This window comes from Ursus americanus, chromosome 9, assembly GCF_024610735.1.
Source record: "Ursus americanus isolate L20-20 chromosome 9, mUrsAme1.1.p, whole genome shotgun sequence".
In the NCBI taxonomy this organism is placed as follows: Eukaryota; Metazoa; Chordata; class Mammalia; order Carnivora; family Ursidae; genus Ursus; species Ursus americanus.
In genome coordinates, this window is record NC_142135.1 from 16051806 (window position 1) to 16066415 (window position 14610).

Consider the following 14610-nt stretch of genomic DNA (forward strand, 5'->3'; position numbering starts at 1 on the left):
AATTAAACTAGAATTCTGTCCTTCAAAAACAACTGAAAAATTTTGCAAGAAGATATTCACACAGTAATGCTCATCACAGCATTGTTTATAGTAGGAAAATAAGTAGAACCGACTAATATATCAGAGACCAGTTAAATACGTGATATATATCACACAGTTAAATATTGAAGACTAGCGTGTACTACTATAGAAAGATGCCAGTGATAGGCTGTAGAGTGGAAAAGCAACCTGCTGAGCAAAGTGTGCAACATTTGTGCAACAATACAGTGTTTTTAGGAATGTGTGGGTTTGCAAACGCACAGGGAAAAAATCCAGAAGAACAAATCACACCTGTCTCTGGAGAATGGGATTGGGAGAGAAGTGAGAACACTTTTCCTTTATACATTCCTACCTTTTTTTTTTTTTTTTGTAAGATGAGCGTGTAATTCTGTGATGAAGAAAATCAAGGAGAAACGAAAGGAAACAAGGAAACAAAAGGAGAAGTCTAAAATGCCACACCTCCCAGTGAGGGGTCCTACATCAGCGCAATTGGAAACCTCACCAGAAATCCTCTGTGGACATCCTAGTCAAGTTACATGTTCTCTTAATTTCTGAAAAGGATCAAAAGGATTCTATTTTGAGGAAGGCAACTTGTTGCCACATATCTACCTTTCTGAGAGCTACGAGAAATTCCATTCCACTCCCAGGATGGATCAGCTCAAGGAGACATGGTGGGCACTTCTGACTTCTGAGTTCTCTCTCCCTTTCTCACAGCGGGGGAAATCACTGATTTCCTCATCAGAATCGGAGTAAATGACCATGGTGCCTGTTTCTGCTCATTCTTTATCTTTCAGACCCAGTCTGCTGTGGCCTGTGGACAGCTTCCTCGCCTTCACGCGGCAAGTGGCCTATCTCTTCTCCGGTGGGGGGGGGGACTCGGAAGTCCAGCTGCTTAACCCCAAATGGGTGTGTGTGTGGGCGGGGGACCAGGAAGCCCACCTTGACCTCAGGTGCCTTTTCAAATCCAAGATTACCAAATACAAAACTAACATTTTGAGCTCTGTCTGACCCTCATAATTATGTTTCAGTTGCTTGTAACTTGAGGAGAAAGGGGAATGATTATCACCCCAAGTAACCCCCTAATATAGAAAATTATCGAGCTATAATTTGCCCATAAACAGTTTCTAAAAATATGAGATGATGAAGCTTTTGAAGATGCTTAACGAGAGTTGCCGGTGGCGCTTAGCTCACAGCAGGAGTAGCACTGATACATACTGTTTCTATAATGAGAAATGAAAAGGAAAGATAGATAGAAAAAAAAATATATATATATCTATTTGTTTGCTTCTCTTTTTAAAATCAAGAATGCAGGGTAATTCAGAGATTAGGGAAGAGAACTTATAAAGCAGAACACCAGAATTTAGCTACTTAGCTACCCCCTATCTACTAATTTTTGCCTTCCATCAAATAAATCTCTGCTCCTTCTTCATTGCTTCCGTTATGACAAATTCTCATTTTTGTTCAAGTCTTGAGCTAATTAATTTCAAGTGTTAGCTCAGGCTGCTTCCTTATGTGATAGGCAGCCCCTATAATGGCCCCCAGTGACCTCCTTCTCCTGCTCTTCTTGCCATTGGGTCATTCCTTCCCTTTGAATGCGCACTGGACCTAGTGATTCGCTCATACTAGAGTATGTCATGAGTGATGGGATGTCACTTCCAAGATTAGGCTATAAAAGACCATGACTTCCATCTTGCTGGCATGTTCTCTCTGACTCTTCTAGCTTGCTCACTCTGATGAAGTCAGCTGCCATGTCGTGAGAGGTAGTCCACACGGTAGAGAATTGAGGCTGACTTCCAACCAAGAGCCAGCAGGGAACTGAAAGTCCTCAATCCAACAGCCCATGAAAAACAGTTCTGCAAATAACCATGTGAGTGGTCTTGGCAGTGAATCCTGCCCACTAGAGCCTCGAGGTAACTGCAGCCTCCATCAGTGCTTTGACTGTAGTCTCTGAGAGGCTCTCGGCAAAGGACCTGGTTAAGCCACACCTGGACTCCTGAACCACACAAACTGAGATCATCAATACCATGTTAAGCCACTAAACTGGGGAGTCATTTGTGACTCCGTGATAAGCAACTAATATACTCTACTTTTAAGTCTTTTATTACATTGTTTGCCACCTGGAATCAGAGTCCTTAATCGATGCTTATTGTGTTATATAAAAAATTCTATTAAATGATATTTGATATAATTTACCATCTAATTGTCAAATAGTTGCTGAGCAGCTACCAAATGCAAAGAAGCATGCTGGGCCTAACGTTACTAGCAGTTTTCTTGTTTCATTTAAAAGTCTCTGCAGTGAGTCTTTCTTTTCTTCTCTTTCTTTTTTACCCCTTTGCTTTAGCTTTATTTATGTGTCAGGAAGCAACAGTGAGCCCAGAAGTGCCAGCTCAATCACTGAACAAAATAAAGATGGATAGAGCACTATAAAATGACCATCTGAATTCACGGAAAATCAACTGTTTTCTAAGGTAATTAAAAGCTGATTCCACGTAAGCTCAGCAAGCCGGTACCTGCTTTGACTGATGAAGTCACTGAGCACCGTCTTCATTTTATCTTCTGATGCTTTCTCTGAAATCTTGATCAATTCTCTCACTTCTTCTATACTTTCTTCCTGGAAACAAACCACAGAGATGGAGGGATGAGGGGCAGAAGGAGACACTGACTGTGGTATCTCAGACATAATATTTTGCTGATTTTTATCATAGAAATGAAGGGAGAATTCCCTCATTTTCTTGTACCAATCTGGCAAATGCTACTGCATTCTAACTTTGAAACTTGTTTTTCTTAACTGGAATCCATCTAAATACAAGTCTTCTCCTGAGTTGCTCAAACACATCGTTTCTATCCCAGATCATTTCCTAATGGGGAACAATTTATTTAGAGTCTACCCTCTGGGGAAACCTAATGTCAAGAAATACCTAACAAAGTAGAGTAAATTAGATATAATTATTTTTAAAATCTTCAAAAGCAATGTTTAAGTCAATTGGTTATATGGGAATATAATAATACTGAATAATTCTAAATTACAAGGGTTATCAATTATTCTGATGACAAGAGTTTGGGCGGGGGTGAGGTGTTATGGAGGAGGAGGACGGTTGCATATGACAATGGCTATATGCTTGTATATTTAATAATCATGCTTTTCTTTCTACATCTAAATTCTATTATTCCATTCGGTGGCTTGGAGGGATATAGGACTCAAAAGGCAATATACATGTTATCACTGCTTTGCTAGAATTTACAAAAACTACATTCTCTACTACACATCAAAGTTCGCTGTCTGGGCTTATATGTTTCCCTCTTTCCCCTTTACTGTAAGAACAGGCAAATTGTGGAGTGGTTAAAAATCTAGGCGTAGGGTCGAACTACCTCTGTTAAAATCCAGGCTCCATCCTTATAAGTGAACTAACCCCTTTATGCCCAGTTTCCTGTGAAATCAGGTAAGAATAGTGCCCACCAATAGCACCAGGGGAAGTGTGGACTTCTTCAAACACTGCTTAGTGCTTAGTAAACATTCAGTCATGTTAGCTGGGACACACCAAGCGTGGCAGGGATCCTAGCACTGAGAAAGGAATTAGAAATGAATGGTAAGGGCAGCTATGGCCTCTAGGGAAACATTATTGTTTTGTCAAGCCTTTTAGAAATAAACTCTCTCTTTGGCCTGAAGGAGAAGCCAGCCTTACAAAGCAAGTCTGTGGCTTCCACAAAATGTGACATCAGACCAAGCACCCACTACCTCCAGACTCTACTTCCATGACACCTGGAATCCCCAAGGTCAGAAAGGAAACTCTGTTTCACACAACTAAAGACAGAATGATAAAGCAAATGAGAGAGAGAGAGAAATGTGTTCTTTCCTTAGCATAGGGTTTCATGGAATGAGAGGGTCCCCTGGTGAGGCATGGCGGGACAGAAAGTAGAGGGCACGAAGAGAAGTATAAAAGCAGGCACAGACACCAAAGGGCAGGCTCAGGAGCCCAGAGAAGCAGAGGTCCTGGGGTGCCTTCCTCCCTGGGGTCGGATAGAGCAAGCCAGCAGTCACTGCATATTGGCACGGTCATAAATACTTCCACACATTCAATCCCTCAAATAACTCTTAGCCCCTTTCAGGTCCAGGTCTTACGCCAGATGTCGCAGAACAGCGGGAAATGGTTATTGAACAAATAAACACACAAATCAATTGTAAAAGACGGAGAGGTAAAGCACGGGATAAGAGAGGGGAGAATGGGGAGAAGCCAGAAGGCTTCTCTGAGGAAGGAGTTGGAACTGAGCTGTGGAGATTGATGGGTGACATAGCAGAAGCGTGGAGGGGAGAAGTAGCTCCGGATGAGGGAACGGCATGGAGGTGGCTATGAGGCATAAAGAAGCTTCGTTTCTTCAAGAAAGTAAAAGTCCAGTGTGTTTGGAACAAAGGCAAAAACATGTGAGAGGCAGAACTGGAGAGGTGGCAGGACTTCATCTTGCAGGCAATTCTCCACCATGTTAAGGACTCAGAATTTTATATGAGTTGAAGCCAGGATCTATCAATTTTGTGAGAGTGTTGCCAATCTCCTGCCCTCTAGAGATTGGGAAAACAGCCTACCCCTAGGTCCTATAACATTAAGAAGCAGGGCAGGGATTCTAATCCAGATAGTTCTATTTAAAGTCAAAATGTATTCTCATTCCCCTGGGTCCACAGGGCAGGAATTATGTGCCCTCCAATGCAGCAGCTGTAATTTATTTGTATTTAAATTGAGGTCAAGACCCTCTCCTGGATGAATAAAAAGATCCCTTTTGCCTCCAGCTGCCCAATGTTCAAATCCATCACCTGTGAGAGTCACCTACCAGGAGGTCCGCCATTTTCTCCAGCATGTTGGACCAGTGCAGCCTAAATGTCTGTTCTCCCCAAGAACTGATGAAATAGACACAGGGCTTCTTGGCCTCAAAAGGCAAATAGTTGTAATTCCTGTGAAAACAAGTTAGGTCTGGAAGTTAGTTGGCAATCAGTATTATTCAGGCAATTCCAGACACATATTCATGTTCTACACATTCTGAGTGGGGTGGGGAGGGGTGATGACAAAACAATCAAACTATTAACTCTGTTCTAATCGGAGACTCATGAATAATGAACAATGAATAGATAATGTGGCGACAATGGAGAGGTACTAACAGCAGCAGCCATCAGACCCAGGGCAAAGCCTAGAGCTGAGCACCAGGGGGCAGGGTTTATCAGGTAAGCCTTCTGCAAGCAGGAACTTCCCTTTCCAGTTGAGAGAGGAGAGAAGGGAGAAAAACTAACATGTTCCCTTTAATGTCTATAAGCTACGCACTGTGTGAAAATCAAGTGAGATAACAGATGTGAATGAAATTGCTAGATAACTGTAAGAGCATAATATATTAGTAATGAGGATGAAGCATGTGCCTTAATCTAAACTGCAGCAACCATGCTGCCATTCATGCATGCATCCATCCATCTAGGCATCCATCCATCCATTTATCCATCCATCCATCCATCCATCCAGCCATCCATCCATGCATGCATCGTTCCATCTGTCCATGTATCCGTCCATCCATCCATCCATTGTTCATCTGTCCATCCATGCATCTACCCATCCATCTGTCCCTCCATCTATCCATGCATGCTTACAGTATTTACTACTGCCAGGCATTGGTGCTGATAACGCAGGCAACCTGCTTGGTTAAGAAGGGACAAGAGGGTGGCAACATAGCTAGAAGAGGAGATGTGGAGCCAAAGGAGATTTTTGAGGATAACAGTTAGATATGCTTAAATGCTGATGAGAAAAAGACAGTTAACAGGGTGAGACTGAAGACACAAAAGAAGGAACTAATTTTTCAGTTTTGGTCCCCAGGAAAAAAAAGGATGGGGTGAGGCAGGTAAGGTGGGGGAAGTGTGGCAAAAAGTTGAGGTTCCCTGTCTAACGACAACTATATCCTTAACTATGTCTTCCCCAAACCCCCTGTAATTTTCCCACAAACAGCTGGGTCCGGGAGAAGAGAGATATGGAAGGAAGGCCAAGGCACAGTTCTTGGAATGGGCAGGGTGAGACTTGAGGCCCTATAAACACAAGCAGTGTTTGGAGTCACACACCTATAGAGGCAGAGAGAGGAGAGACCAAGGGAGAGAAAGCTTTGTTTCCATCCCAAAAAACTAAAGAGAACTTCAGCCTGAAAGAATGGATGGTTGTTCTTTTTAGTTCTCCAACCCAAATTTCTTCTGGAGACCATAAAATTAGCAAAGGTGTCCTATAGTCTGTTCTGCAGAAAATAAATCAGCGGGCGTCCATTTAGAAGAGAAGCCAATAAATTCTTGGCAGAGCCTGAGGTTGTTATTATAGCAGGAGAACAAAAAATAAATAAATAAATAAGTTAGAAATCAAACTGCTCTTTCATTTCTTTTAAATTTATTGCACCAAGAATCCTACAAGATACATTCTCACCCAATATTGTTCTTTGTTCCAAGGTTTCTGTGGTTCAGATGATTTTGTGCTAATGATGTTCAGGGCCTTTGTCTCTTGGATTCCCAGAGTCCTCCCAGTCTTACTGGGTCTGGGACTGGGATGCTGTGGGTCTCAGGCACACTCAGTACAGATGGAGCACGGCAGATGGGAGGGCACCATGAGGGCACCATACTGCCAGTGGGAAGAGAAGGCTGCCAGTTTGAATGGCTGCCCTGACACAAGACCAGCCTTGTGACTTTGGGCAAGGGTAGCCCTAGAGTCCTGGGAATGAAATGATGAACTGCCATGGGATGTCCTGTGCTCTGATCTCATTCCTGAACTCCAGCCCAATACATAAATCGTATGTGAATGCACGTGCTTTGTAAAACTAGAAAGCCCAGAACAAATGCAAGGCGGTATTTTAATGAAGGCAACACACAAATCAAGTGACTCCATGCATGTGTGTGTGTGCACGTGCACACATGTGTCTATTATGGACATAGGACCTTCCCATTCAGCTGCTGCCACTCCTGTTTGCCACTATGTGGACAGAGCCTCAATATAGTGATTGAGGAATATTTCTGAGAGACAGAAAGTCCAAGAAACATAGCATGATTCATTCGGGTCTCCTTGAGCCAGCTGGCGAGCACTAATATGAGGTCCATCCAAGGGTGTTTTGAGACGTCTCATTTCTTCCCAAACTGTTCCCACACTAGATCTCCTGACATTCTCACCCATCATCAACTATGGGCTAGTCCAACAAGGTGGAGAGCTTTTCACGTCTGGTCCCAGTGAAAGGATGCACAGTATCTCTGAATAGTCTCAGAAAAGTCTCCCTGAGTTGCAAATCCAGTCATAGGATCCACTCATTGATAATTCAGTTTTGAGAATAGACAGAGAAGCCATCAAAGGACTGGGAAGTTTGGGTTCCTTGTTGGGTGTGTGGAGAGAAGAATGCACAACCAACTATGGCTGCCAGGGAGCAAAAAAACATCCCAAGGAAGGTGATCCATGGGAGGGGCAGGATTTAGAAAATATAAGACACACTCAAAAATGAGCAGATAAGTAGGGGTTCTTGGGTGGCTCAGTCGGTTAAGTGTCTGCCTTTGGCTCAGGTCATGATCTCAGGGTCCTGGGATTGAGCCCCACGTCAGGGATCCCTACTCAATGGAGAGCCTGCATCTCCCTCTCCCTCTTCCTGCCACTCCCCCTGTTTGTGCACTCGCTCTCTCTCTCTCTCTCTAATAAATAAATAAAGTCTTTTTTAAAAATGAGCAGATAAGCAGCTAAGATTATTTTCACTCACTCCTTCATACTTCGTCCCAAACACTCTCTTTTCACTGCTTAAGCCCCTTCCCATTCTTTAGGATGTTGCCTTTTCTGTGACCTTTCTCAACTCCTCACCTCCTCCCCAGGGAAAGTAAGTTACCCGCCTCCTCTCTCCGCGCCCATAACACCGTGTGCCCGACTCAGTTATGGTAATTCCTTAGCTCATTTAAAAACATTTATGAGGATCTACTACATTCCAAGCTAGAAAGGAGCGGATACACAGGTGAATAGGACACAGTCTGTGTCCTCAGAGTGATAATAGTCTCATGGGGAGACAGACAAGTAAAAACATCTTAATGCAGTGTGATTGGTGCTTGGTGGAGAAATCAGACTTGGGATTCGGGGAAAGGAATGTGGGCTTAGCCTTGGAGGGTAATGGGAACCAGCAGTTCTGACAAGGGGGCTTGTTGCCTGGCAGAGGGCAGAGCATACTCAAAGGCCCAGAAGCAGCAAACAGCAGGACACATTTGGAGAACCACCAGAGACATTGTGTGGCTGGAGGAATGGCGGAGTTTGGGCAGTGACTGGAGATGATGGTAGAGAAGTTGATGGGGATGGAAATAACAAGGTGTGGTCTTTGCAAATAATCCTGAAAGCCTCAGGCAGCCAATGAATGTCAGAGTAACTGGCTCTGATAGATAGCTTGGTGAATTTCTTAAAGATCCTAGCCAGGGAGGAAGTTTCTAAAATAATCCAGGTCAAAGATGCCAATGACCAGAATTAAAGAAATAACCATCTATATGAGAAATACTTGAGAACCAAAATTGGCCAGACTTCATTGCTGACTGGATGTGGGAAGGAAGGGAACAGAGGACGGCTGACAACTTTTTGATTTGTGGTTCAGAGGACACAGAGAAGGCTAGGACTAGTCCATGAGATGGGAAAGATAGGAAGACGAGCAAAGTTGTCTATGGAGACAATGAACCTGCTACAACTTTGGGACACCCAAGTGGGGGGTTTGGATTTCCTGCTCAGGGAAGAGCGCTGTCTGGGGAAATGCATTTGGGAGTCCTTGTTATCTGACAGTGCTCAGTAAGCCATGGGTCTGTGCCCAGAGTGTCTAGATTGGGCAGAGCAGAGAGAGGGACGAGCACCGGCAATGTGGCTCCAATCTCCTCACATACAAAGGGGGAGAACAATGTTCTCTTATGAGAACCCAATGAGAGGCTAAAGCTTTTCTCATGGCACAAGGCTCAGAACACAGAAGACTCTTGCTGGGTGTGGCTTTCTCTTCGTGTAAATCACGTGGTTGGTGCTGGACACCACTTTCTTACAACAGAATTCTAGAATTTTACTTCTCTTTGCATGTTGAAAGTTTACGTGGGTTAAAGATCAGTGAGTGTGCATGGAGGTACTCCAGATGTTTTCTGAAATGGTCTTTTCTGGTGGCTGACAGTTGTTTTTTTGAGTTCTTTGGTCTGACTGCAGCAAAAACAAGATAAGAAATGATGGATCCAATAATCCAATTTACATAATAGCACAGAGCTCAGAAGAACATAGGAACTGGTAATGGGGTTTGGATTGAAATGTTAAATTCTGACCTTCCTACCCTGTTATGCTTCAAAGTTATAGCTATGGTGATAATAGCCATCTTCATTGTCCTGCCCTTAGATGAATTACCCGCATGTGACATTTGGAGAGTTGTCAACATGTCACTGAAGATTCAGTAGAGTGGCACTGACCATGTTGCCCCTGTTCATGCCCTGCTCCCATAACTGAGATTTAAAAATGATGTTTCTGGTTTTAGGGAAGAACTGAATCAAACAGTCCCAGAAACAGGTCAGACTCCCATTGTCAGAACCCTGGCTGTTCTCCCCTACAGTGTCTCCTACCTGTTCCCTTCTGTCACGAGTGGCTTCTCTGGGTGAGTGGTGGAGACCATAGGGATGGCAACATTGCGGGCTGCATCCCCTTCTCCTTCATGCAGGAGTGGGAGGCTGTCTTCTTCAGCTGTGTCAGCTGACTTCTTCTTACTCCCATGATGGGACCCTCCATCAAGCAGGTTCCCAAAATTACCTATTGAGACAGTAGCAAGGGGAGAGAGGTCAGGTGTCAACGAGCAGAATCAGGCTACTTAGCATAAGGGATCCAGGGTCATATCCTCCCAGGGCAGAAAAATAAGATTTCAGTATGAAGGTGGGAAGTGTGATGGCCAGACCAAAGAAATAAGATTGACAATGATGGTGAGCCATCATCTACATCCATCTTATGTTCTCTTTTGTAAAAACTACTTCAGACACAAATGAACTGGATTCCAACTCCACTTTCTTCTGCTCCTTGGAAGGATACCCTCCTGATATGAATCAAGACCTTCTCTGATGAAATGCTCTTTCTTGGAAAGGTTTTCCAGCTGTACATCAGCCCAGGAAGATCACTGGGAGTTATAGTAACTGCACCTACAATATGCACAGGACTTTGCATCCATTAACTCACTACACCCTTGCAGCAGCTCTATGAAGTGTTATTGCTATTCCCATTTCATAGATGAAGAAACTGAGGCCCAGAGAAATTAAGTGAGCCTAGAAGTAATGGAACTAGGATTAGTAATCCAAGTCTGTCTGAATCCAAACTATACTCTTAATCCTTTTTCTTAAGGGTGAAAATAAATCTGTCCCTTACATATTGACACAAGTGAACAAAGAATTATTCATTTCTTTCTGAGGTACAAACCTCTGCCAGAATGCTATCATTTCTATGTAAGACACTAACTCATTCATTCAAGAAACAGGTTTAAAGCCAGTGCCATGTGCCAAGCGCTGTGCTTGTTTGCACTTACCGATAGAAACTTCAAAGCTAATGGGTTTATCTCCAATCTTCCGGTCAATCATGGAAGCTTCAAAAAATGCTCCAAAAAGTAAAAATTCCTCATATTTTTCTGGTATAATCTATAGAAACAAAAAAAATTTTAGACAGGTCTGGCTCTATTTTTTTTTTTTTTTTATTACCAGGAAGCTGAATTAGTGAGGTTAACTGGTCCAGGGTGATTTGTAGGCATTTGAGTTTCAGTGTCAACCTGAAAGGGCACATCATTTTCCCACTAATCAGGAAGGCAGGAACCAGGACCTACAAATTACAAATCCAAATTCAGCCATCTATCCAGAATGATGTAATCTCAACCTTCTGAGTTTCTGCCTTGCAATTAAAATCATTTTTTCTATTTAAAGACAAAGACTGGCATGTGTATCTTTCTACACTACTATTGGTAAAACACAGGTTTGGAATCACCTTCAGGTGAGCAACCATTTAAAAAACAGTCACAGGATCAAACCTCTACATCGTTTTATGGATTATACAGGTTGGTCACATACATTATGTTTGTTCCTCAACAACCTCGAGAGGTTGAAATCTGGATCATTCCCATTTTACAGGTGAGGAAGCTGAGGAAACTAAACTTAAGGTTGAATTTAGTAACTTTCCCAAGTATTCTGACCACAGATCAGTGCTCTTTGAGCTCTACCATGTGCTAACCCAACACCTCGGTGCTGCTCAAAGACAGACCTTACTCCCCGAAATAACACAAGCCTGGATAAAAGAGACAGGAGGGCTAGGCACTTGCATGAGCGACAACCAATCCAGCAAATCCAGGACGAATAAGCATGCAGAGGGTCCCAGGATCATCTCTGCTTTTACACTGAAAGGGGCCTTGGAGTTCATCTGCTCCAGCTTCTACCTGAATAAACTAAAGCTCACAGAGACTAAGGGGTTTCCCCGGGTCACACAGCAAATTAAAGTCAGCCAAGGTTTGAGGCTTGGGCTCCCTCAAGGCTGCCTTCTCAAGGAGCCTACACTGTGGAAGACAGGACCATGACAGGTCACAAGACCGGAGCCATCCCAATGGAACCACGACTGTTTGTAGATGACTACTATTGATGTGGAACAGGCTGATGGTTCAGGGAGCAGATGTAGCCGAGACACAGACACAGCATCACATTTCTGAGTGAAGAGGCCGAATGAGCTGCCATATAGTCTGTGCTTCCTGCTTTCACACTTGGATTTATTAAATTCCATGGAAAAAGCAATAAGGTTCATCTAAGGAAAATAAGCAGTTGTGGCTTTAGAGCTGAAGAGCCCCATTCAATCAAAAGCCCTGAACCCCGTCCCTCCGAGAGCCAACAGGTCTCAAAAAGGTGACCTTTCCTTCACGTAGGAGCGTTCTTGCTGTTGGAATCAGCAGGAAATGTTACTATTGACCAGAAACTGTTGGACAGGGTGGGGGCTCAGTGCTGGATCTTAGTCATAGAGCACGCACCCCTCCCACCTGCTGCCGCTGTATGCACTGGCTATAAATAAGCCACATATCTTGCCTTTCTGGGGCCAAGTTTACTCTCTGGGAGGAGGTTAAAAAGTATCTGAAGACCTGATGGGAAGACAGGCCATATAGCCTTGAAGAGGAATGGCAGACTCTCTAGCCAGATAAACCCTTCTTCAAATCCCAACTCTGCTACTTCCTAGCTGGTTGACTTTAGGCAAGTCATGTCCACTCTCTGGGTGTCACTTTCCCTGTCTGTGAAATACACATTGTCATAGGGCCTACAGGGGGGGAATAATGAGATCATTCATATGGAGCACCTCATATAAAGCCTACGCATAAAAATGCCACAAGAATGGTAGTCATGGCAAGTCTGTCAACAGATAGAATTCATCCCTTAATCCTGCCCATCCTTCAAGGTCTAACTCAAATGGCCCTTTCTTTTGGAAGTGTACTTTGACTTCCTGAGTTTAAGAAATGATGATGGTAATGTTTACTGAGCTGTTATTATGTGTCAGATGTGGTATTAAGACCTTTACCTACATTATCTCATGTAATTCTCATAATCACCCTGGGAGGGAGATGCTTTTATTCTACCTGTTTAAAGATGAGGACAATGCAGGCTGTAAAAGATTAAAACATCTGTCCAAAGTTACTAAACATGCCTACTGTTTACTGAGCACTTACTATATACCAGGCTCTGTTCTTAGCACTTTGCACGTATTAATTCATTAAATCCTCCCTGTGAGCCCATGAAGTAGAGTTTATTATTGGAAATAAGCATAAGGAGCTTATGCCCAAAGGTTCAGAGGCAATGTTTCTCCAGAGGCTGGGCAATAACCGCTGCCACATCTGAAATCCAGCTGTCTTACTTGAGAGCCCAACATTTTAATTATTATACTTCACTTACTCCAGAAATATTAGCACTTTATCTGTAGTTCCTTATTGCACGCATCAATTTCTACTTCCTGTACATTTATTTTGTATGTCTTCTTCCCCTTCTATATCATAATTTCCATGGAGTCAAACTCTATTTGTATTCCTACCCATACTGAAGATGATGTTTTAAAAAAGAAGCTAGTCAGTACATGTTCACAGAATTTGAAAATGAACACATCTATTAGAGTAGTTATGCTCTGTGAAAGCTCGGCATAGGGAGATAAGCTTCGACGGTGGTGATGAAGGTGAGTTGGAAAAGCCAACGTCATGGGATCTCATTTGTCCAGGTATGCAATGAGAGCATGGCTGCAGCAAGGGAGATAAGGGCTCAGGACCCTGGAGAGCCAAAAAAGAAGCTGCTGCAAGAAGGGATATCACCATGTTGGTAAGGGTGAGCTCTGAGGCTGTTGAGGCTCTGGAGAAGGTAGAAAATACACCCACAATTCCTTGGAAATCCCCCACTCAAAAGATGAAGCTTAATCCCCCCCCCCTTTTGGTGTGGGCTTAGTGACGCATTTCTAACAATTAGAATGTTGTATAAATATCGATGTGTGACTTCTATGGGTTTGGTCATAAAACACATTGATGTTTCTGCCTTGTTCTCTCTTGGATTACCCAGTCCACTCAGGGGAAAGCCAACTGCCATGAAAAAACTAAGAAGCCTATTGAACAGTCCATGTGGTGAGGAACCAAGTCCTCCTGCCAAAAGCCATGAGAGTGCGCCATCTTGGAAGTGGATCCCACAGTTCCAGTCAAGCTGTCAGATGACCACAGCCCTACCAACATCGTGATTGAAACCTCATGAAAAATTCTGAGCCAGAACCACCAAGCTAGGTATTCCCAAATTCCTCATTCACAGAAAATAAATGTTTGTTGTATTAAGTTGCTAAATTTGGGGGTAATTATTATATAGCAATAGATAACTAAGAAAGCCAGCAAGAAACTGACCACAAACAAGAAGCCAAGATAAAGAGAGAAAGGAGAAAAAGGGTTTGAATGAGACCTGAATTTCCCCTTTCCTACCACCTTCATCCAAAAGCCAAGATTGCTCTTGGCCTTGTAGAAAACGTACACTCTACATAAATTCCCAGCTACCCTTGCTTTCTGCTAGATTTTTTTTTTTTTTAAGATGGCCTGAGCAAAATATCTTGAAGATACTGACGTGGGTTAAGAAAATCTTCTATTAGACCCTTTCTACTTGGCAATTCCTGTCTAGAAAAGAATGGCCAGTCTCAAAAGTAGAAAAGATTCCTGCAGAATCAGATACAGTCAGATATCAGCATAGGTGGCTACTTAAGGTACCCACAGTTTCTGGCAAAGTCCAAAAAATGTCATTTCCGAAGTTGGCATGTATTCTGAAAAAATACACATAAATACAATCACATCAAAGCAATGTCAATTCTAACTACAACAAACTAACAGTACGCATTTCCAGAGAATACTTCCCAATATACAAGTACATAGGGGAAAGCTGGGGAGGTCCACAAAATATTCAAAATTGGTCCAAAAAACAAGGTGGAGAGCTCTGAACAAATCATAGGAACACTGGTCACAGCAACAGCAAAGGTACTGCCTGCCTACCATGTATGTGTAAAGAACCCTGTTGACCGTTTTACAGGC

General features: G+C 43.1%; 1 protein-coding gene across 1 annotated transcript in view; it reads right to left on the reverse strand.

Moving 5' to 3' along the window:
• Positions 1 to 14610, reverse strand: part of FER1L6 (fer-1 like family member 6) — a 112181-nt gene that overhangs the window by 75400 nt on the left and 22171 nt on the right. Inside the window, exons 11-14 of the mRNA XM_087864633.1 lie at positions 10579 to 10687; positions 9635 to 9818; positions 4861 to 4981; positions 2550 to 2650 (exon numbers count right to left, since the gene is read on the reverse strand). Coding sequence (XP_087720759.1) covers positions 2550 to 2650; positions 4861 to 4981; positions 9635 to 9818; positions 10579 to 10687 — 515 coding nt within the window. The remainder of the gene's footprint in view (positions 1 to 2549; positions 2651 to 4860; positions 4982 to 9634; positions 9819 to 10578; positions 10688 to 14610) is intronic.